Consider the following 23282-nt stretch of genomic DNA (forward strand, 5'->3'; position numbering starts at 1 on the left):
GGTGAAGAGAATTCCACAAATGTTCAATGGGACTTCTCAGCTGGCAGGCAGCCCAAGCTTATCAATCCTATTTAGCTTGCCCAAGTTCACATGATTTGTGGTAGCCAAGGCTAGTGCTTCTGCCATATCTTGTTTAGTTTCTGATCTCTTAGCATTCTGGCATCTCCTTAAGCCTAGCACAAAAGAGATCTGAGAGAAATCAAGCTGTGCATATTTTCTAATTTTATGGATGACAACAGGCATACTTTCATAGTGAACAGGCAAACAAAAGTCTTATCATAATGTACTTACTGAATGTAAAATAACAGAAAGTCATTTTACTCAATCAACATTCAGTGGGTATGTTAAGTTTACTTTTGAGTGTGGAATTTCCATCTGGAATCATGTAGGCTTTCTCATTAAGCAAAACCCCCAGATCTTTTAGATCTGTTGCCTTGAACCATGCTACCACAAATATTCAGAAAGAGGTTGCACCATGCCAGAATGTGCTTGTGACTGTAGCTTTTTGTAAACTGCTTTGTGTGTTTTTCTTACACTCCAGTAGTATATACATTTGAAGAAATGAATAGAATAAAAATAAGTTTGTGCTCCTGCATTAAACTTTCCTTACACAAAGAAAACCAGCATGTCAGAGGTAAGACTCAGGTAGAATCTTTCCTCCTGACACAACAGCTGTGTAATGATGGGCAGATAGTAACTTTGCTTATTCAAACATGGATTCTGAAAGGTTATAGTCCTCATGAGGCGTTCCTTGCTAAACACTGGAAACTGAGTCACAAGAGTGAGACAGGATGGTTTCCATTTCACTTAAAAAGTCTGAGCTAGTGCTCACCTCACCTTTTGATACCTCATTAGAATGAAGTTTAGAGGTACTTAATAAACAATATAATAAGTCGTGTGTGTGTGTGTGTGTGTGTGTGTGTGTGTGTGTGTATCTGAGGATGAGATAGAGGGAAAGGCTTCAAACTTTTGTTTTACCTCAACTTTGCATTCAGCCCACTGACTATACTGCCACCGATAACAGGGCTTTACGGGACATGGTTTGAACTGCTCCATTAGCGAAGGACAAGGTCTCCCATCACCTTGGAAAGGTTGAATAATAGTTCTCCTGCGTATCATCCTTCCTTCAAAACACAGAGAGAGGAAGAGAAGCGAGAATGTAACAATGGCATTAGTCTTATGCATCAAGGAGTCTCAGCCTCTGGCTTTCATTATTCAGGATCAGGATTAATTTACTTAATCCAGACCTTGGTCTGAAAGCAATAAGGAACAGGTTGTGAATGTGTGTATAGTTTCAGCTCCCACCATGACTGACCATTGGCCTGAGGCTGATGGGAAATGGAGGTCAACAACACGTGGAAGACCTCTTGACATCAACAGAGATTAAGGAATGAGCGAAAGGAGACCTTGTGCCAAATCAATCTCCTGGGTGAATGAGAGAAATGCCAATTCTTAGCCAGAGGCCAATATAGGTTCTTCATGTTGTTAGGCCATACTGGGGCATCCAAAGGGACAATTTGAGTTGTGGTCTAAGATTTTGAGGGGTGGGGAGGGGCCTGTCAGTATTTTGCTTACTATGCAACTCTGTGCTACGCTATGTATAGTGATGGTCATGAATAACAATAATAATCAGAAGAAAAAGAAGAAAATGATGAAGAAGTTGGGTCCAGAGATCTGTCCACAGCGTAGGCCAAAGTTGGCTCTGCCTTCCTATCCTCACCCCAACAACCCTAGAAGCCACCCATAAAATGCTCCTTATAAGTTGGGGTAGCCTGTGACACAAGGGGCTAAGCAGAAAGGAGGAAGGCACAGAAAAATGCATGGAATCATTTTCTATGTATGGGGTTGTCATGGCCCACTTCATTCAGAAGGGTCTTCCAACCCTTGGAGGTGCCTTTTCTAGGAGCTTGCAGGACTGCTAGGGGGAAGATGGGACAGAAAATCAGCTGCTGCATGAGGGTGGATCTCATGATGATAATTAATATGCGTATTAAATAGGAAGTAATTGTCACTGACCTCAGAAGAATTGTAAAAACTTATCTAGCATTGGGTTGTGAATTGCATGTATTGAATTGTCTAGCAGAAAAACTTGTTCTGGTACTATTATAATTATAGGAATTGCACCTCGTCCCAGTTTTCTCAGAACTGGTTTTGAAGAAGTGGTGCCATGCCCAAAGAAAACAGCAAATAAGTTCACTTGCTATGAGCTAAATCAAGTCCCATTTCATGATTGGATCTGATCCCTCTAGGGATTTTATTATGTACACTCTTTTGTTAAGTTGTTTGCAGCTCTTATTCTAATAAATAAAGTAAATAAATTTGGGGTAAGTATTAAGGGCTTAAAGAGTTTGCAACCTGTGCCTGATGATGACAAACTTTGTTTACAACACAGACACACAGAATGTTTTAAGGGGGAATCAGTGGCATCTTCCTTCCAAAGTCAAAAGTTCCAAACCTAGGAGCATTTAATAAAGGTGATTCATCCACATTATCTTTCTTTGGTTTAGATATTTGTTTAGTTTATAAATTCTTTGATACTCCCCCCCCCCCAATAAACATAGACGTCTACTAGTCTCACAAGAGAAAAAATACTTAGAAAGCAGAGGGAGGTTTGTTTATCCTCTTTGTCTTCCCAGACATTATTATGAACCGAGAATTTTCAAAGAAGACAGGATATTTCAACAAGACTTAAAAGAAAATTAAAGCAGTGTGGATTTAGCAGCCATTAATCTTCAGGCCAGCTAAGGCAGAGATGCTACTCAGGCGTGCTGGAGGACCCAGGCTCTACTTCCAAGGACTTACATTCCTTCGTCCCTTTTGTGATCCTCTGGGTTGATGCTGTTCCTTTCTTCCTAAGGTATTACATTTCATTACGGAGACAGATGTCACTACAGCACTAGCACAAGGACGAGTGTGCAAGAGTGTGTGTGACTTGTAGTAGCACTAAAAGGTTCATTGACCAGTGATAGCAATAAAGCCTTATTTGAGCATCTTGTTTCATCTGAACCAAAATGCACTGTGGTATTTGACACTAGAAGTAGACATACTAGGACTTCCATTCACACCGTACTTTCTAGGTACAGGTCTGCACTTTAAAGCTCCATGTCTGAACAGGGTTTTGGGGGGGGGGGTTGCTTTGTTGTTGTGGTAGTGGTGTTGTCCCCTGGAAAACCTAAATTTTACCTCTGAAATGAAGCAAAGCAGCAGTCTGTGGAAAACCCGGTTGCCATTTGCTCCAATTCAGCAGTGAAACATGGGTTTCCCCAGGGAAAGCGTTGGGACAAACAAGCAAGCAAGCAAGCAAACCACTCGAGCACAAAGCCCAGGCCTATGCCTAGAAACGCAATACAGAAGGAAGCCTGGATGAGCCCCTAGTTAAAAGGCATAATAGTGTTATAAAAAGAGAACGATTAGAATCATTATTTTAAAATAATAATAATACCTGTTGCCTCTTGTGCAGCTGTAAGACTACTTGGGTTACATTCCGTCCCCAGAGGAATGGAATTTTATACATGCTTCCCTTGAGAGTCCACTGAGTGGCAGCAGAGCTATATTAGAAGCTAGCTATAATCCTCTGCCTCCTGCTGAGATGCTGAATAAGTCAAATGCCTCTAGCCATGAATGCAGTTAGTGCAGGCAGTGTTGTGGTGTGATGCCCTTCCCAACACGGTAGCACAAAAGAAGTGACTACAGTGGTACCTCGGATTACGCTTCAGGTTACAGACTCCGCTAACCCAGAAATAGTACCTCGGGTTAAGGACTTTGCTTCAGGATGAGAACAAAAATCGCGTGGCGGCAGCGGGAGGCCCCATTAGCTAAAGTGGTGCTTCAGGTTAAGAACAGTTTCAGGTTAAGAACAGACCTCCGGAACGAATTAAGTACGTAACCAGAGGTACCACTGTATCTTATGCATGTGGTGAGGGATGAAAATGTCATATAAGTGACCCCAAGTATATATTGATGAACAACGGATAGCTTAGTCAGTAGAGCACGAGACACTTAATCTCGGCCATGGGTCGAGCCCCATGTTGGGCAAAAGATTCCTGCATTGCAGGGGGGTTGGACTAGATGACCCTCGTGGGCCCAACTCCACAATGCTATGATTCTGTGATTTAGACTATCATACCTTGACCTGGAAAGCAAAGATATGAACAAGCCTCATTCCCCTACATGGAGTGACTTCACACGAGTTGAGCGACAAGCCAGGAAAATGCAGTCAACTATAGTTTCCTGTTATGCCTAGATTTGGAGACTATGGTTAATGGCTTCCAGGCAAGCCAGAACATTAAGCCAAATTTAAACCATGGCTTAACATCCTGGCTTGCAAGGAAGCCATTAACCATCATTTCCCAGTTTGGAGATAATACAGTGGTACCTTGGTTTACAACCATAATCTGCTCCGGAGGTCCAGTTGTAAACCAAAACAGGTTGTAACCTAAGGCACGCTTTCGCCAATGGGGCCTCCCCCAAAAATGGGTTGTAATAAAAAAAAAAATGGGTTGTAATCCAAAAAAAGGGACACGCACTTCCAGGTTTGACGCGGTTGTAATCCAAAATAGTTGTAATCCAAAGCGGTTGCAAACCAAGGTACCACTGTAGTTTACTGCAGATTCCTGCTTGTTTCCCCTGCTTTCATGAAGCGAGAAACAGAACAAAAGTATGCCACGCAAGAGGGTTGTTCAAATTAGGATGGGCAAGATATGATTGTCCACATGTGGCCAATGTCTACCATGTTGTGGTTGCCACTGGCTGTATGCTTTCATCGTTGCAGAGTTTCAACCATTTTGAACTAGTTTCAGATCCTGGTTAAATGTAACCCTGGTTACTGTTAACCATGATTAAGGATGGTGCCAACCAACAGCTTAAGTGAGGAGGAGGAATTTGCTCTAGGAAGGAAAATAGCTACATGGAAAGAGTACAGGCAGGCTCTTGGTTTGTTAAACCAGGTTCTACAGGAAACTCTGTAACATTTGAATCACCTACTAAGGTTTCTTGCCTTACACATATTTGTGTTTATGTCAATACATTCCTTGATTTTCTGGAATCTACAACCTGAAAAGAGATGCATTTATAACAATCTATTGATGCTAACTGAATTTGTAGGAAAGCAGCCCAACACCTTTGGGTGCTTCTCAGGGCCTAAAATTGTTTCTGATCTGCCAGTCACAAATATAGTCCCCTGCAATAGTTTCATGCAGAGTTTTGCCATCTCTCATTTCCATTATCTAAGTCAGAAATGGATTTTGACAATCCTGATCCTCTTAGCACAAGTGTGGCATAAGGGAAGCTTGCAGGCAGGCAAAGCAAACCTCCCTAACCCTACAAATCTTTTTATCCAAGCAATTTCCCCTTCTGTTTCTCAGTGGCTGGTATGAGCTGGAGGCTCATGTTTTAAGACATGTTTTAAGCATCAAAGAGAATCTCCCAAACTTACCGGCTAGGCCACAAGCCTGAGAGCACTCAGACCACGGAGACCAGTCTGACAGCTGGCAGTTCACAGGGCATTCTACCACACAAGATGTATTCATGTGCCAGGTCTTTTCCAAGCCAAGCTAATAAAAAATAAAAAAAGAATGATTCTACTATCAATAAGTCAACATGCAAGATGTTCATGCCACTGGATAACAGCTGAATTGAAGGTGACCACTCCTTTGAATAGAAGTTAATAATTATGCAGACAAAAGAGAGAAATCAACTGCATAAATGTATTAGTCAGTAAATGCTTGTTCAGAATTGCAGCAATTCATATAAGAACTTAAACATGTTCCAAATCATTGAATAAGATATAGACAGACAAGTGGGTTGTCAGGGGGTCTTTTCCACTGGGCCCCTGATCTCCTGCCCTTCCCCTCCTTTTTTGACTAGTACATGATGGCTTCCCCTCTCCTGGGCCTACATATTCAACTATACATAGAAGAAACTAGTACACACAGGTTTTATGCAAATTTGTGTCACTGAGCTGCGTCCAAAAGTCTTAAGGACCTAGAAATGTCCCTGCAAACAACACCTTAAACATAATTTTGCTACTGTCTCAATATCCAGAATTGAGGATCAGTGAAGGAACATCATTTTAAGTGGTATAATGTCTGAAATTTAGCACAGCTGTTAGAAGCTATCAGCTACATTGTGCAGCTATAATATAGGCATTTAACATCCATCTACCCATCAGTATAAGACGTGCGCCTGCACATTCTGAGCTGAACAGTTGCAGCATCATTAACAACCACAAATGAGGCTGGAGACCTCTCTTCTGTTCTGCAAATGGCATCACTTGTTATTTCGCTTCTGAAATCTCTAAAATAGGAAAGCTACAACAGTAGCTTCAAACTCTATACACACAGACAGCTCTACACACTGCAATTGCCCTAAGAAATATTTGTGCTATGCTAGTGTTTCCACAGCCAACCTGTATTGTGTGGACATCACGTGTAAATGTGCAGAAATGCTTTTCCATCACCAACATACATGATTCTGGGAAATCTGACTGAGCCAGATTTTCAGACGAATGTGCTAATGCTAAACAAATTCCCAAACCTTACTCAGCTTAAACCCTGAACTTGCAGAAAGCCAGCATTCATTCCTAGCACTTGGCTATTAAGCAGAAGGTCTGAGGTGGCTGTAGACATAGCCCCCTAAACAGCAATAGAACAAAGTATAAGAAAGACAGAGAATAAACTGATGTGCATTCCCAAGTCTAAAATCAAGGCCCACTTCTTACAGCCAGCAGTTGTTTTTTCTCAATTGTGGGCGAGAGCTCACATGACTGAATGTTACTCCTTCCTCCCAAAGCCCGCATGTTGAAAACCAGGTGCCAGGTTGCAGGCTGTCTTCACATGCAATGCTAAAATATGGGTTAGTGCTATGAGCTCTGTGCGCTTCAGGACTGCACACTCCCCTCCTCCTCTCTCTTCCGGAGTGGCCATGAAGGGATCAGAAGTTCCCACTTATGTTTCTGATCGGCCTCGGTTTAGTGTTATGTTCAAACCCTAATCTTAACTATGATTTACTAAAGAAAGTCATCATAAACCATGGTTTAATGCAAACACTTTAGTAAACCAGTTAAAACTAACCATAGTAGGTTTGGATGCAACAATATGCTGTGGTTAGTAAAAAAAACAACCAACCAAAAAACCAAAACAGAAGCAAAGATTTCTGAATTCCTAGGGTGAACTAGAGGAGGAGGGCAAAGCACATAAGTCCAACTGTCACACAACCTCACCCTTTAACACTAGACACAGATGCCTGAAATCCTCATTTTTATGTACACAGATTTGTTTGTTTGTATGGTGGACAATAATGTGTATTAGGTGATTTTGGTATACTAATTAACACTTCCAAACCATTGTCTCCATTTAAGCCCAAATGTATAGAAGCGAACTTCTTGTTAAGCTCCTATGCAGTAGGTTCATGCTAGTCTCCAGTATGGCAATCTCCAAGTCAACAGAAGAATGCCTTGGTAGACTGAAATGTTCTCTCACTGATTTCTGAATGTTTTCAGTGTTAGTGCAATCATTCACAGGACGCAGTTCTCTACCTAAGGGAGATTGCCAAAAAAAAGTCACTTCATAATGTGAAAGATGATAGTCTACCCTAAGATCTGTGTAAATGTCAGGGATTTAACAAGATATCTCTGCCTAAACTCAGCAGGAATTGCATCTCAGGTGGGTTACTTTTTTAAAAAGCGAAGCTTACCTGCTGATAGCCTGTTTGTAAGAAAGGCACAGAATGGCAGAGAGAAAGCTTAGTTTAAACTCCTCTGATTTGTTAATGTAGGTAAATGAGCAACAATAAGCTTCTGGGTATTTGAACAGCATGGAGTCTGTCCTGAATTTAAATAATTTGAATTTCAAAAACCTCAAGGAACTGCCAAGGAAAGTTTTGTGATGTGTTAATTTTGGAACCCAGCAGAGATCTACTAGTGTTCCGGCTGTTCTTTGAGATTTTGTGATAAGCAACAATACACACTGAAAATATGCTGGGGGGGGATTAATTAAGCCTGGCAGCAATAAGGATGTTGGAGTAGCTTACTTAGCAGATTGGTGGAGACTTTCTGAGATAATCAAGGATGCATTAAGACAATGACAGTTTATACACAAGAGTATATATTGCAGTGAACATGGGTACCTAGGCAGGATCTAGGGTTTTTTAATCCTAAAAAAATCTAGAGGGGGTAGTAGTCAGGTTTTACTCAGAGTAGACCCATTGAGATTCATGTACCTGATCGTTCTCTTGAGATTTTATCAAGCAGATATATCAACTACGGTACATTTTATTTGACGTTTGTTCTGCTACAGGGATAGGGCACCTCTGACCCACAGTCCAATCTTAGCCCACCAGGGGGCTACAGTTTTGTCTGTGAGGCCACCTCCTCCTGTCAATCAGTTGGTGCCACTGGGTAATGTCAGCTGATGGTTCAGGAGGCAGGGTTCAGTTCTGCTAGGCACTGGCTGGGGTCCTTGAGTAGCGGGCCATGGTGGAGATGGTGGGGCTCTCAGGCCTACCGCCAGTGGTAAGGTGGATGTTGGGGAAAGTCACATTCTGCACAACCATTACCTGTAACTTATTCATTTATTATAACCTTATATCCTGCTCTAACCTGAGGCCTTAAGGCAGCCAACACCAGTTATAAATGAAACAGATCGGTCTATGTCCCTTGCTTGCCATACAGTATAGGCAGGACAGAAAAATGGATGCAGCAAAGAAGGAATGTGGAAGCAGAGAAAGTAGGACATTAAAATATTGATCATATATGGAAGTTTGAAGGGGGAGGCAGTTTAGAAGGGGATATTCAGCCCCACATGAACAGGTGTAAAGACTCTTCTGACTTCCTGCTGAATTAAATCCGCCCTAGCTTATTGTTTCGGGAAAGGTATTCATGCTTCTCTAATGTCCATGTCAAGAGACACACTTCATATCATGTCTCATTAGGTAAGCAATATAAAATAATACAAGAGAGCCAGGTTTTGTCGTGAGACATATGTACAGGCACACACAAACACACAGCTCTCATTAACTTCAATAGGAAATACTGGCAAACATCCAAAGGAACTTTCCCCGCTGCACCTAATACTTTAAAATGCAAATAGACCCAACCACATTTGCAATGTGCATAAGAGTAAAGTGGTTTATGTGCAAGTATATCTTTCATAAAGAAGGAAGCATTTACTTTCCCCAAACTAGTAGATTCAATAGATTTACAATATATCAGCACTGAATAAGTTGAGATAGTGAGTGCAAATCTCACTTTGACCATAACAAACTTTAGAGCTTTTGCTGTCCTATTTATAGTGACTGAAAGTCAACCTAGTGCTATTTTGATAGACTTGGAGATGTATTAAAATGTTGCTGCTGTGCTGTTCATAAAACTACAGATTCTGGAGTCTTAAGACACCATCTGCCAAACTCTGCTTCACACAGGACCTAAATGGAGCCAATTCACATTCTTTATTTGAGAGTAAGCACATTGTTCCTTTCTGGGGCCTGTCTTGACTTATTCCTGCGTTTTAGTGATCATAATGTGCATCCGTTCTGATTTTTTGTTCACCCACCTATGGCTGTTTAGTTGTGCCTAACTGCAGGAACATTCTGGGATTACTAGATTTTCTTGTTATCCACTGACAAGCTTGTGGGATGCAAAACCAACCATGATTCAAAACTACAGCGTCATCTGTACAGAGAAGGCGTTGAATAGGCATGTGAAACCGTTACATGGAGGAGAGATGGAGAACTTGTGGCCTTGCAGATGTTGTTAGATGCCAGCTCCCATCAGCCCCAGCCAGCATGGACAATGATCAGGAATAATGGCAGCTGGAATCTAGCAACATCTGGGAGGTCACAGGTTCCCCACCCCAGTTTAACCGTTTCCTAGGTGAGGGTTAATTTTTCAAGCAGCCTTATGTACGAGCCATGCTCATTTGTTAATGCCCCAGGCTTCCCCAATATTATTGAAGAGGTTCCTTGACTTACAAACCTGATTCTGAAAAGCTGGCACTAACCCTAGATACAAGAAGAAACGAAGAAAAAGAAAGGACATCCTGAACGAAAATGATGTTGGCAGATGTCCAAAGCACTACAAAGGAACCACTTCAAATTAAAATGGTGATTACCATCCTGATTAAGATTTATGATACTTATTCACCTTGATTGCTTATTGTTCCCAAACCATTACTTTCAGGAGCTAAAAAAAAAAAGCAGCATACCTTTGTGGTCACACACTTATGCAAACAGGAAATTAAGCGACAAAACCACTGATTATGGCACAGGCTCTTTTCAGGGGTACTTAACAGTCCTCGAATAACACTGAGAAGCATCTGCCAGAGTGTAGCTCCATGCAGCTCTGTGCCAGTCGACTCCATGTCTGAATGAAAGCACTTTGAGATGATGGGGATTATTTACAGGACCAGAAAAAGGAAGAGGAAAAGAAACACCCACCCACCTTTTCACAGTACTTCAGGTCAACCGACTTGCCATCGCTGCGAACACAATCAAGCATCCTTGTTTTGATCCCGTTACCACAGACGGCTTTCTCACTTAGCTGGCAGGTGCTCCAGTCTAGAGGTAACAAGGGGGTAGGGTGGGTTGAATAGAGGAGGAAGCCATTGAGAAAGAAAATGCATTTCTCACTACACCAGAGTGAACTAGGATACAGTAAAATGCAGTAGTGGCCTGTGCAGCAGAACAAAGAGGCAGAACCAGCCTCGCAACACTGGCATCGCTGCACAGCCTGTTACTGCTAAAATGTCACCTCCCACTAATGTTTCATTCAATTCCATTTTCCAAATTCCAGTAACCAGCAGCAGGCCTCTTGTACAGCCTACTAGGAAACTGCAGCCAACAACAGCCCAGTGGAATCCAGTGCATGCTTACTGGGTGTCCCATTGAGTTCAATGAGGCTTATTCCCAAGTAGGCGTGCAAAAGATTGCAGAGGAAAATTGCAATCCTCTAGATGTGGCTTTTACTGGTCTTGTGAGCATGCATAGGATTTCAGTGCAAATGATGTTTCTGGATCGAAAAAATCAGCAATTCAAAGAAAACAAAAAAGCTTGCATCATATACTAATAGCAAACACAGTTAGTGCCTGAAAACTGGAACTTGCGCCAACAAAATGGCACCATCCATGCACAACGGGAAGGGCTTGGAAGAACCTCACAGCCTAATGAGGACTGAGCATGCTCAGTAGTCGCAGAATGCTAGCTGAGTATTGGAGCGGGTGGGGGAGACAATGGAATGGAATGTAGCTGCTGGCTGGCTGGAACCCTGAAGAGGAACACTCCACACTGCAACATCTTGTTGCAGTTCCTACTTGTCATCTTAACTAAGACCAGTACCTGTCACATTGTAATCATAGTGGTAGCAGTTTTTGTTCAGGCTGCAGGGTTCTGTCTCCATGGCAGCAGGGCAGGGCTTTCCTCCTTGAGGTTGCCTCACGACTTCCGCTGTTCGTTCCCTCACACTGCTTCCATTACATGGCTGAGAAAGGAAAGGACACATCCTTTTACTCTGATACACGTAATATGCTGGCGGAACTTTGTTTTATTTTATATGTTAGGTTTTTTTAAAAAATAGGCCATCGTTCTATTTCCCAAGCACCACTCCGGGTGGCTTACGGCGATTTCGAATCAGAATACAAATAAAAAACATACAGGCAGGGTGAAACAATTAACAATACTTAAAATGAACAACATGGAAAAAACACAACATTAAAAATCCACTCAAAAGCAACCACGGGTATAAAAAGAAGTGACCTCCAGAGACCAAGCTTTGCAGGGGGAAACTTATGGGATAAAAACATATTTACCAGCTGACAAAAGACAGCCAGAGAGGCACTGAGCAAGAAAATTCCAAAATGCTTAAATGCCAGCTTTCTTTTCTCTCTCTCTCTCTCTCTTCAGTAGCATATGCCTTACCAAGGAACACCGAGACCACTGGCCCCACTCAGACATGACACAATCCTCCGGGCATGGCAATGTGCACTTTCTAGCACCAATGGGCATCTCTTCTTGGTCACACAGGTAGTCTTCAACTGTGTCCGAAGGACCATCCATTGTGTTCTGCATGCATCTGGAAAAACAAAGCCCATGCCTAAATATACATGTAGATTATTATTTTTGAATAGGCTGCCAAGGTACAGTCACATTGATTTTTATGTATACGTTATAGAAGAAAGCCAATAGACACAGGACTTTGCAGATTAAGAGAAACATGCAGGGGTCCTGCTCCAATCTAGGGCAGTGGTAGCCAACATAGTGCCCACCAGATGGTTTGGGACTTTGTTGTTGTTGTTGTTTAGTCGTGTCCAACTCTTCGTGACCCCATGGACCCAAGCACGCCAGGCACTCCTGTCTTCCACTGCCTCCTGCAGTTTGGTCAGGGTCATGTTAGTAGCTTCGAGAACACTGTCCAACCATCTCGTCCTCTGTCATCCCCTTCTCCTTGTGCCCTCCATCTTTCCCAACATCAGGGTCTTTTCCAGGGAGTCTTCTCTTCTCATGAGGTGGCCAAAGTATTGGAGCCTCAGCTTCACGATCTGTCCTTCCAGTGAGCACTCAGGGCTGATTTCCTTAAGAATGGAGAGGTTTGATCTTCTTGCAGTCCATGGGACTCTCAAGCTTTGGGACTACAGCTCCAATAATCCCTGGCCACAGGCCTTGCTGGCTGGGGCTGATGGGAAATGTCGCCCAGGAACCTCTGGAGGACATCACACTAGCTAAGGGTAGGACTGGGTAAATGTGCACAAATGCAGCTGCCCATATTTAGGTTACTTGCTGTCAGGGATAAGCTATGGAGTGACCCTGGATCCTGCAGCATCCATGCAAAGGTAGCCTTGGTTCTCTTCATCCACAGGTCTTCCTTCTTTAAAGCAATTTGAACCTTATTTGAGCCAGCTTATCTGAGGGTTAAGATTGCTTTGCTAATTACTATACTTCACTAGTTCCTTTATATGCTCACCAGTTATTAGCACTTCATATAGCCTATGGCTAAATAAACCCTGACACCAACACCAGATTAGGTGGTTAAGGCCCTGTTTCAGATTTCATCCTGCATAGCCTGTTACTTATGTTTTCCTGCCACTGTGAATACTAGTAGCAGTGCTCCCCCCTCTAGGAGGTCCTCAAGGGTATCCAGTACTGGCACCTGTTTGTTTGTTTGTTTGTTTGTTTGTTTGTTTTGTTACTTACTGTAACAACTTCATGGTGAGTAAAGGTAAAGGTACCCCTGCCCGAAGCCAGTCATGACCGACTCTGGGGTTGCGTGCTCATCTCGCTCAAGAGGCCGGGAGCCGGCGCTGTCTGAAGACACTTCCGGGTCACGTGGCCAGCGTGACGAAGCTGCGTCTGGCGAGCCAGCACCAGCGCCGCACATGGAAACGGCGTTACCTTCCCGCTATTAAGCAGTCCCTATTTATCTACTTGCACCTAAGGGTGCTTTCGAACTGCTAGGTTGGCAGGAGCCGGGACTGAACGACGGGAGCTCACCCCACCGCCGGGATTCGAACTGCCGACCTTACGATCGGCAAGTCCTAGGCACTGAGGTTTTACCCACAGCGCCACCCGCGTCCTCATGGTGAGTACCAGCACCTATTTTTCGGGGGGGGGGGAGCACTGACCAGTAGTAATTATATTAATTATATCTAGGAGTTATTTCTACATCAAGGATCATCATCCAGTTTTCTTAAATTCAGCTTGGTGAAATAAACCAAAATTTCTGGGGTGGGGAAGGGGAAGTAATGCAATGTGCAAATACACATCTGAATTATGACTAAGTTTGAGTCTCACACCAGAAGGGGCAGTATACTGAACTGCCTTCAAATCTTGGCTGTACTCACATGCCAATATTGGCAACTCTTTCAACTGCTGTTTAGCCCATCATTTCAAGCTGTCAAGATTCAAATCAGAGCATCTTTACAATGAGGTGGTCAAACTGTGAACACAGGGCTTGGCTGCACAAAATGACTTGATGAAATTTAGCATTTAACATTCAGGAAGCGAAGGTGTTTCTGGATTTTAATTCTACTGGGCTGAGATTTCAATATTTGGAATGAATAATAGACTCCCCCCCCCCCCCGCCCCACATTTGGCTTTGATGGTACAGACAAGATCTATTATCTTTCTAGGTTACTATACTTCCTGCTTGAACATGGGGTAGAGCAGGGCTATAGGGAGAACAAATTATCAGTAGGAAAAGGAGCATCTATCATAGTTACTATTGCCAATTTCTTCTTGCGGAAATTTGAAAGCTAGGAAAATGGCATTCCCCAAATAAATCTTTCGTAGCTTCAAAGTGAGCCTCTGTTTTGAACATAACCTTGTGAAACTTGACAGCAGAATAATATACCTGTGGCAGATGAAAATGAACATTTGGCACTTCACAGCAAATGTTCCCAACAATAAAGCGCTCATTAGGGCGCTTGTCATTGAGTCTCTTGTCATACCAGATCATAATTGGACACCTATCATACTGAGCCACCATGATTCCAAAGGCACGCTTAAAAGCTCTGAAACTGTGCATGAAACAGGAACGAAAACACAGCAACGCCCCCCTCCCCAAACCGCCCACGCTAAGCCAAGTGGAAGTAAACTCCACTGGAAACTATGGTAACTTTTTGTGCCAAGAAGGAATGGGTAAAGCCAGAAGGAAAGCCAAGTAAGAGATCTGCTTTCCTTCTGCACACTAGTTTTTATACTGTCTTTCAATAAATAAATTCCCAGGGCAGTTTACGTTAGGGTTGCCATACATCTGGAATTTTCCGGACATAGCCAGTATTCAGCTCCCTTAAACAGCTTCTAGGCAAAAATCGCTGAAATGTCTGGAACAATCCGGACATATGGCAACCCATGTTTGGTAGTGTAGTTTTTGGCATTTTGATCATTAACAATGGATCAAAAGCTTACTTTTTGAAATACTGTACCGTAGTACATAAAAAGAAAACAGTGATTCAAACAATCATAAAAATATGAGAACTAAAGGGCAGCAACAAATTTTTAGCACTCAGGTTTAAAAATTAGGACTAATTAAATTAAATTTGTATAAATTGGGTTTCAATTTGTCAGCAACATCGCTAGTGTCATTCACTTGAGTTGTTGTACCTTGGCTTGCCAAGTTTCCAGAGAAACGAAACTTTCCCACCCCTTTCATGATTATACAATGGCATCTAAAAATCTAAAATAAATATTTTTGTTTTGAATAAAGAAAAAAAAGTGAGACTAACATTGTTATGACCTTTGCTATACTATACTATACTATACTATACTATACTATACTATACTATACTATACTATACTATACTATACTATGCAATTAAATATTAGGCAGTGCCTGAGACTGGAACCCCAGAGAACAAAGGGCATCTTTGTCAGTGGCATCTACAATGTCAATCTACAGAGAGATGGGCATAGAATAGGGAAGGGGACACAGTTATTAGTATGGCACATACCTGAAAGGGTGTGTGGTGCAGGGGTGAACATCAACATGAACTATTTGACACATACACAAAAATTGGGTGGAGCAAAAGAGCTTCAGGCTGTCAGCAAGCAACAGTCCATGCTATCTAGGGAGTTCTGACTTCTATATTCAAAATCTTTTTATGACTTTCAGCACACTAAAGCCATGTGCACTGGAAATTAAATTAGGAATCATGTTTTCAAAACCATTCCTGGGATGGATGGATTGTTCCAAGATTTGGTATTAGAGACTTTTTCTGTTAGAAACTATTATTCCAAACAAAATGTGTCTTTAAGGGTGAAAGCTCTCTTACTCCTCACTTGGAAGTGACAGTGCCCATGTTTTGCTCACCTTACTTTCCTAGTTTGCACACCTTCTCCACAATTCTCCTTTAAGTCCACGTTTGTCACTTTGCACACGCTCCAGGGCTCAGTGACCCCAATGTACTGGCTGCAGTCGCTGTGGCACGGGACTACCTCATATACCTGAAATGCACACACAAAACATGAACTTGCTTTATGTGCAAGTGTGCAACTTAACAACTGGAATCAGAAATATCTTAAGCTTTATTTATCGGAAAACAGTACTTTCAATTAAAGTGTGGGGGGGGGAATCATTTGCTGTGGAAATTAGCAGGCATGCATTTGCAGTCAGCACTGACAAGCAAGAGTATATAAAATTAGCCTTTCAGCAAGGCCTGTCTTCACTCACTCTGCCCCCTTGAGACACACAATCGTGAGGCTTTCGTCTCTCTTTTTGAGCAGCTGCTGCACAAGGTCAGGTGAGAGGAATTTCAGGGCAATTGCTCTTCAACTCCTCTTCCTGAAATTGCCTTCCTACCCTATTATCACATCAGTCTTTGATCCTCAGCAGCACCTGTCTCACTTTTTGTGCACCTTATTTGCCAAACATCTATAGGAGCCTATCGTGCCATGCACCCCCATGCAATTCTACTTGGGAGCCCCTTTGAGTAAAATGGGCCTTGCTCCCAAGTGTTTCTACAGGACAAAAATCACAGATTTTTGGCAAGGCCTTGCTATGCTTCTAGCTCCTGTACTTCCCCTTGGTTGTTGTCAGCTCACAGTCCCGCCTGTTAGATGTTTACTTGTTCCTCTGCCCTGCATTTTGCCTCCCAGACTCATTTGTGTTGGGCTCAGAGACTGACATCCCAAGGACTTACCTCGGGTCAGTCTTTCTTAAACGAAATCTTAGTTCTTGACTGAGCCTGGCAGCTGTTGACACTGTTTCCCGACTCCAGAGACTCTGGCCCACCCCATTGCCAAATGTAGCTATGGGTGTCTGAAGAACCTAATATGCCTTAGGAGTGATAACCTTTTAGGCTTGCATAGCATTTTGGCCCCTTATCTGAATATGAAATATGAGACACTTGATATTCCGTTAGCATATGCTTCTCTGTGCTTTATCATGTCGGAAAACACACTCCTGAACTAAAGTGACTGTCCTTGGTGTGGCAGGAAAGAATGGGAGAGAATGAGATGGAAGCAGTGTGCTGGGACTGAAGAGGTGTACCAAGACAAGACTTCCACCTCCACTGGACTTCTTCATAGGATTCCTCACCATCATCATCCACCCCTTGGTTGGCCTTATGCCATGCCAGCACAGCCAAATTCTGTAGGCTCCTTGCATGTTTTAAAACCCTAATTTGCCAGGGTTCTAAAACACACAAGAAGCCTATGTAGGCAGAACAGGTTTCCTACTGACAGAGTCATTCTTCAACTCTTAGTTGGCTACAGAGGGTTGAACATCTTGTCCCTGCTTCCTCTTCTCTCACAGTATCCCCTGGGTTCCTTATCAGTCATTTCCGCCTATGTATCAGCCCTTGGAATGGCTGTTTTAATACAGCTATAACCTGTTTTTCATTCAGCTTTCTGTGTCCATCACCATTTTCTCCCCTCTTCCACTGTTGATGAAGCCAGTTGCAGTTGTATACATAAACACATGACAGGTAGCATATGTACAGTCTTAAGGAAAAGTTACACCCAGAGGAGGCAAACAAGGCACATATTAGGGGATTTTATCTTGAAGCATGCTTGAAGGCAGTGCATCTGTTTCACAGACTCTTACCTGAGCCTGGGGCAGGTGTTGGCCATGAACGCAAGGGAACAAGCAAAGGTAAATAAAAACAATAGTTAGGAAGCAAAATGGATAATCGGAAATAGTAATGCTGCTTCAAAGCATGAAGCTTGTCAACCTAAAAAGCGGCAACCCTTGCAAAACGCAGGGGGTGAGCCCATACTTAGAGCAGATCCATGGAAATCAATGAGACTTAAGTTAACCCCACCGTTTTCAACAGGTCTGCTCTAAGCAGGTTTCTGCCTCTATGCTCTCACATTGCTGGAAAGCACTTCTTTGAAGCTGCTGCCTAGAGATGAGCTTCTGCAGAATGGCTGAGCTCTGACTGCAGTGGCAGACCTTGGGATCTTAAATTTCAATGTGGCGTCCTGTGCAACACCCAAATTTGGCACCCCGCCTTTTGCCTTCCAGTCTACTTCTTAGTTGCAACACCCCCTGCAGCTCCACACCTAGTGTGACCAAACTGGTTGTGCCCCCCTAAATCCACCCTGTTTGTAGCACGTTATTAAATTATTATTCTCTGTCCATTGATGGCATTGATCATTTACAATCTGGTAAATACATGGCCTCCAGGACACATCGCTGAAAGGTCTTCTTTTGGTCTCAACCACCTGGGGAATACCACTGGAAGTGGAGGTTTCTTTCCAGCAGCCCACCAGGGAGCCCCTGATGACAGGCTTCCCTCTCTGCTAGCGGTCCAACTCTTTCGCCACATCCTAAGGCTTCTCAGTCACCCTTCCAGGAATGATAAGACTCTACCTTTAGTTGGTGTACTATTCATCCACTGTATGTTATCTGTGATGAATAAGCAATGCTTCTTTGAAACATTATTGGTGCCTCTTCAACATCTTATAGTCTGTGGAATTTGTTTATTTTATGTACTTCTTAGTGGAGGGACGGGGTTATTTTTACTGGTGTCCACTGTATCGGCTATACAGGCCTCTGATTAAGAGCCTTGTGTGGCTAGATACACATTTGAGACGGAGACTTCTTTGGTCATTAAACAATTCTCCTGAAGCTGCGGAATTTCTTTGTGTTTGTTTCATTTACAGTATCTAAGAGAAAAACTAAGAAGTCATTCTTTTGCTTTTGTAATTTAGGAACTTACAGTTTTTACTTGATTTCAGTTACCTAAGTTACAGTGCAATTCTAACTGTGTCTACTCAGAAGAAGAATATCTGATTGAATTCAATGGGGCTTCCTTATTGAATTCAATGGGGCTTCCTCCCAGGTAAATGGGGTTAGGATTGCAGCCTTAGTCCATTCTCTAACCCTTTATTGCCTGAGGTGCCTAACAAACATTTAAGAGGAAAAATCCAGCAACAATATAACAGAATGCCCAATGAATAAATTAATTTAAACTCTTCTCTTGACCTACTCCATCTACGGAACCTTACCTTTATGTTTCAGTATTTTATGTTATAATGCTTTCCATGTGCTGCTTTCATTGCAAACACAGACTTGTATTTAGCTTCTTGATTTCCTTTAAGCTGGAGATAAGGTGCAGATTAATTACACAGCCTCAAGCAGCTGTCTGGCCACTGACACAGGCTGCATGTGTGGGATTTCCACACTTACAGATTTAGAGTGAAGTGTATTTAATATTAAAAGATGTATCCTCTAAGGCTAAGCTTTCGGCTCTTTAGAACATCCCATTTGGAATTGTGTTCCAGACTGTATGCAATTGCATTGTTTTTACTGCTGCTGTGGCATCTATTGCATCCAGACCAGCAGTTCCTTACCCCCTGCCAGGGATCTACTGAGAAAACTACACAAGGATACAATACATTCAGGGCCCACTGCATCGGAACACTGCAGTTTGTGATCAATTGCGAGTACCCCTTCCTGCACACACATTTTTTTCTTCTTCATGCAAAACATCCTGCCTCATTAGAAGGACCAACATTTGTGTCATTGGTCCAGAGCTGCTTTGTATTTCAGCATTTGCCTGATAGCCACAAGCTATCACAAGTGTTTGCATGTAGGCAAGTATAGGTAAAGGACCCCGGATGGTTAAGTCCAGTCAAAGGCAACTACGGGGTGCGGCGCTCATCTCCACTTTCAGGCCAAGGGAGCCGGCATTTGTCCACAGGCAGCTTTCTGGGTCCATGTGGCCAGCATGACTAAACCACTTCTGGTGCAATGGAACATGATGACAGAAGCCAGAGTGCATGGAAATGCCGTTTTACATTCCCACCGCAGCGGTACCTATTTATTTATTTGCACTGGTATGCTATGCTTTTGAACTACTAGGTTGGCAGGAGCTGGGACAAAGTGACAGGAGCTCACCCTGTCATGCAGATTTGTACGCCTGATCTTACGATCAGCGAGCTCAAGAGTCTCAGTGCTTTAGACCATGGCGCCACCCACGTCCCATGTAAGCAAGAATATAAAAATGTATGCAGGTGAATGAGCAATGAGCAGGCTGGCAGAGGAGCGCCTTCTTCTTTACTTAGCATGGAAATTAAGTTGGCTGCCACATTAGAGAATTTTCCTTTGCTGTACAGAAATGCAGTGGGCTGCTGTCTCTCCTCTACCAAACCCCAAATAAGCTAGTAATTTTTATGGGTTAATTTACAAAGCTGCTTTGCGCTGTTCTTTTTCTGCCCTGCCCTGTCATTTTCTTTATTATTACTGGTGGATTTGTAGCTATGCATTACAGCTGCTCATCTAGAAACTTTGTTAATTTTATCTGGCACTTTCTTTAGGTTGGAGGGGATGGGGGGAAGCAACCCATAACCGTTTCCCAGTCCATGGAACCATCGCGGGAAAAGCCTATCAAGTTTCAGTAAACGGTACCAATAGATGGGTTTGTGTGTGCAACAGGGCAAATTCAGTTCAAAAATTTAAAAGGGCAAGACTTCAATTTTAGAAGGAGAAAGCACATAAAGAAGAGAAACACTTGAAGATTAGCACTAGACTTGGGCAGATCTGGATAAAGCCTTCTAACAAAAAGCCAAGGACGTTATGACACTAGCCACCATTAGAGGGCAGCATCGTTGTAGAAATAAACCTCTCACTATCTTTAGACCACAGATATCTAACCATTTACTATTTTTGTTATCTAGAAAGCATGTTTCTAAGTACTGTGAATTAGTCTGAAAGCAGAAGATTTGGTATCAGCCCCTCCTATTAAAATGTTTTTACCCCGCTATGAATACCTCACTCGCACAACCTAGCCTTCATGCCTACTTTTGTTTGGTGTTAAATTGGATTACAAACTTGGTTTATTAGCTTTAGTTTAACACTTATTATGTTCTAAACTAGAACTAATTACATCCTCTTAAGTGGAAAATCAAATCAGCAGGCCATTTCCTTCTGTGCCTGCAAAATGTCAACACAATGGCATCCAGTAAATGCACATCTTATTTAGATGAGAACCGCCAACATCCCCACCCCCCACCCCACTTTTGCATCTTCTTCCTAGCTCCCCACTACAGGGGAATTTATGGAAATGAAAACTTGGGCTGTTTCATTTGCTGGGGGGAAATGCAGATTAAATCAAAACTCAAGGTGGACATTAATCAAGTCTGAGAAGATGCACAAAACCCTTTTTCTTTTTTTCCTTCCGTTCAGTTTGTCATGAAACCAAGAGCAGAGGCCATGCACATCTAGAGCTTATTAAACATCCATTGATGGTTCAGCATCAACATTAAGATTCTCCTGCATATGACTATGATCTCCGTCACGCTTACACACAAAGCCCTCCCCATCGCTCCCCTCTTGGTCTGGTCAAACATATAAAAGAACATTCCCCTAGAATACCAATGAACCATTATGAATTAGGGCTGTCGCCAATTAAAGAAACCTGAGTTGGTAGTTGAGTTTTATTCCATTAAATAATTAAATCTGCATATTGTTAAAACAATAATGTTGCTGGGAGTGGGAGAGGGACGCTTTGTTTTTTACATGGCCCATATGTCGCAGGACAAAAACCCATCTTAAAATTCCTTTATTGCGAGAGTGAGAAAGTGATGCCTCTTTTAAGATGGTGCCTGCTATCTTCAGCTGTTATAACTATTTACACACACACACACACACACACACACACACACACACACAGAGTGAGCTTTATTCTGGCCCATAGACCTAAATGCGCAGTACAACAATAGAATATATTAACAGTTATTAGGGTGTAAGTTCGGCCTTGCTATCCAACAGGGAAGCTTTTAGCCTGTACATACTGATTTATGGTATTTTAAATATCATTATATGTTGGGGTGCCAGTTTTGTGGGCGCAAGGCATCCATAATTCTTGGATTTAGTAAATAACTTTTACTAAATTTTACTGAATTACAGTAATCAAGGTTTGATTAAACTGTGCCAAAGGCTGCTAGATGCAGCTTAAGCTAACGAGTCAGGCCAGCCTGACAGGACTGAGTGTAAGGCACAGAGGAGACAAAGATGGGTGATGCCCATCAGGGAACCTATCAAGAGAGAGAAAAGACTGCCAGACAAAGAGGGGAGACCCTCCTCCAGCTGTGTGTTGGTGGGCAGAGACCAAAAGGGTTAGGATTTCAAAGTGGATGACGTAAGCCAACAGGGGGGAAGTGTCAGTTCTGCAAGTGGTTTGGGAAGCAGAGAAGCAGGGGCAGAACATGATGTGGGCTAGCTGTGACAGGCTGGAACGTAAGAGACACAGAACATGGCTTTTTGCTCTTCTTGTGAAGGAAGCCAGGCCCTCTTGGGATGTGGATGCTCTGAAATCTCTTCATCTAGGTCCAGGTGGTATATACAGTGCTATTTTTTAAGTTGTATTTTAATCAATTGTTTTTATACCCGGTGTTAGACGCCCTGAGCCGGGTCTTGGCTGGGAAGGGCGGGGTATAAATAAAATTATTATTATTTTATTATTATTATTTCTCCAGAAAAAGAGGTGCCACAACTCACCATGAACATCTCTACTGTTGTCTTATAATGGCAATGGCACCCACCTGAGAGGTGCTGGAACTGAGTTCTGGCTGGGGGAAAAGGCCTGGTTGTATATATGTGTAAATAAACCATATATAATAAAGACACCACAGTCTCCACTGTGCCTTATTCCCAGAAGGAAACACAAGCCCTGGGTGAGTGGCCAGGGTCCTTGAAGTCTCTCGCATCGCTCAGTGGAGATGGAGGTTGCGTGTAAAAACTTGAGTGTTTTTGATTGTTTAGGGTCTCTTTTTAGTCCATTAAAAACACTGTTAATTAAAGGTAAAGGTACCCCTGCCCGTTCGGGCCAGTCGTGTCTGACTCTAGGATTGTGCGCTCATCTCACTCTATAGGCCGGGAGCCAGCGCTGTCCGCAGACACTTCCGGGTCACGTGGCCAGCGTGACAAGCTGCATCTGGCGAGCCAGCACAGCACACGGAACGCCGTTTACCTTCCCGCTAGTAAGCGGTCCCTATTTATCTACTTGCACTTAGGGGTGCTTTCGAACTGCTAGGTTGGCAGGCGCTGGGACCGAACGACGGGAGCGCACCCCGCTGCGGGGATTCGAACCGCTGACCATGCGATCGGCAAGTCCTAGGCGCTGAGGTTTTACCCACAGCGCCACCCGTGTCCCTTAATTAACTAATTAGTCTAAAACTGAATGATTAAAGGCTGCTGTCCTAGTATTAACCAACAAGGATCCCACATGCTAAGAAGGAAAGAAAAGAGTGAGCAGGCATTGAACTGACTCCAAATACATAAAAAGCATCAAAGTGAGGGAAGACAACTTAGACTAAGTGAATTAAAAAAACCATTGGAGGATGCTCTATGTATT

At 42.9% G+C, this 23282-nt stretch overlaps 1 protein-coding gene across 4 annotated transcripts in view; it reads right to left on the reverse strand.

The window, feature by feature from the left end:
* The window catches only part of THSD7A (thrombospondin type 1 domain containing 7A), a 266321-nt gene that overhangs the window by 13960 nt on the left and 229079 nt on the right, over positions 1 to 23282 (reverse strand). For all 4 annotated transcript variants that reach the window (XM_077936976.1, XM_077936978.1, XM_028749885.2 and 1 more), the window contains 6 exons: positions 15794 to 15927; positions 11908 to 12061; positions 11329 to 11470; positions 10436 to 10551; positions 5435 to 5552; positions 979 to 1124 (listed from right to left, as the gene is read on the reverse strand). In XM_077936976.1, the coding sequence (XP_077793102.1) occupies positions 979 to 1124; positions 5435 to 5552; positions 10436 to 10551; positions 11329 to 11470; positions 11908 to 12061; positions 15794 to 15927 (810 nt within the window). The remainder of the gene's footprint in view (positions 1 to 978; positions 1125 to 5434; positions 5553 to 10435; positions 10552 to 11328; positions 11471 to 11907; positions 12062 to 15793; positions 15928 to 23282) is intronic.

Source organism: Podarcis muralis, chromosome 12 (genome assembly GCF_964188315.1).
Source record: "Podarcis muralis chromosome 12, rPodMur119.hap1.1, whole genome shotgun sequence".
NCBI lineage: Eukaryota > Metazoa > Chordata > Lepidosauria > Squamata > Lacertidae > Podarcis > Podarcis muralis.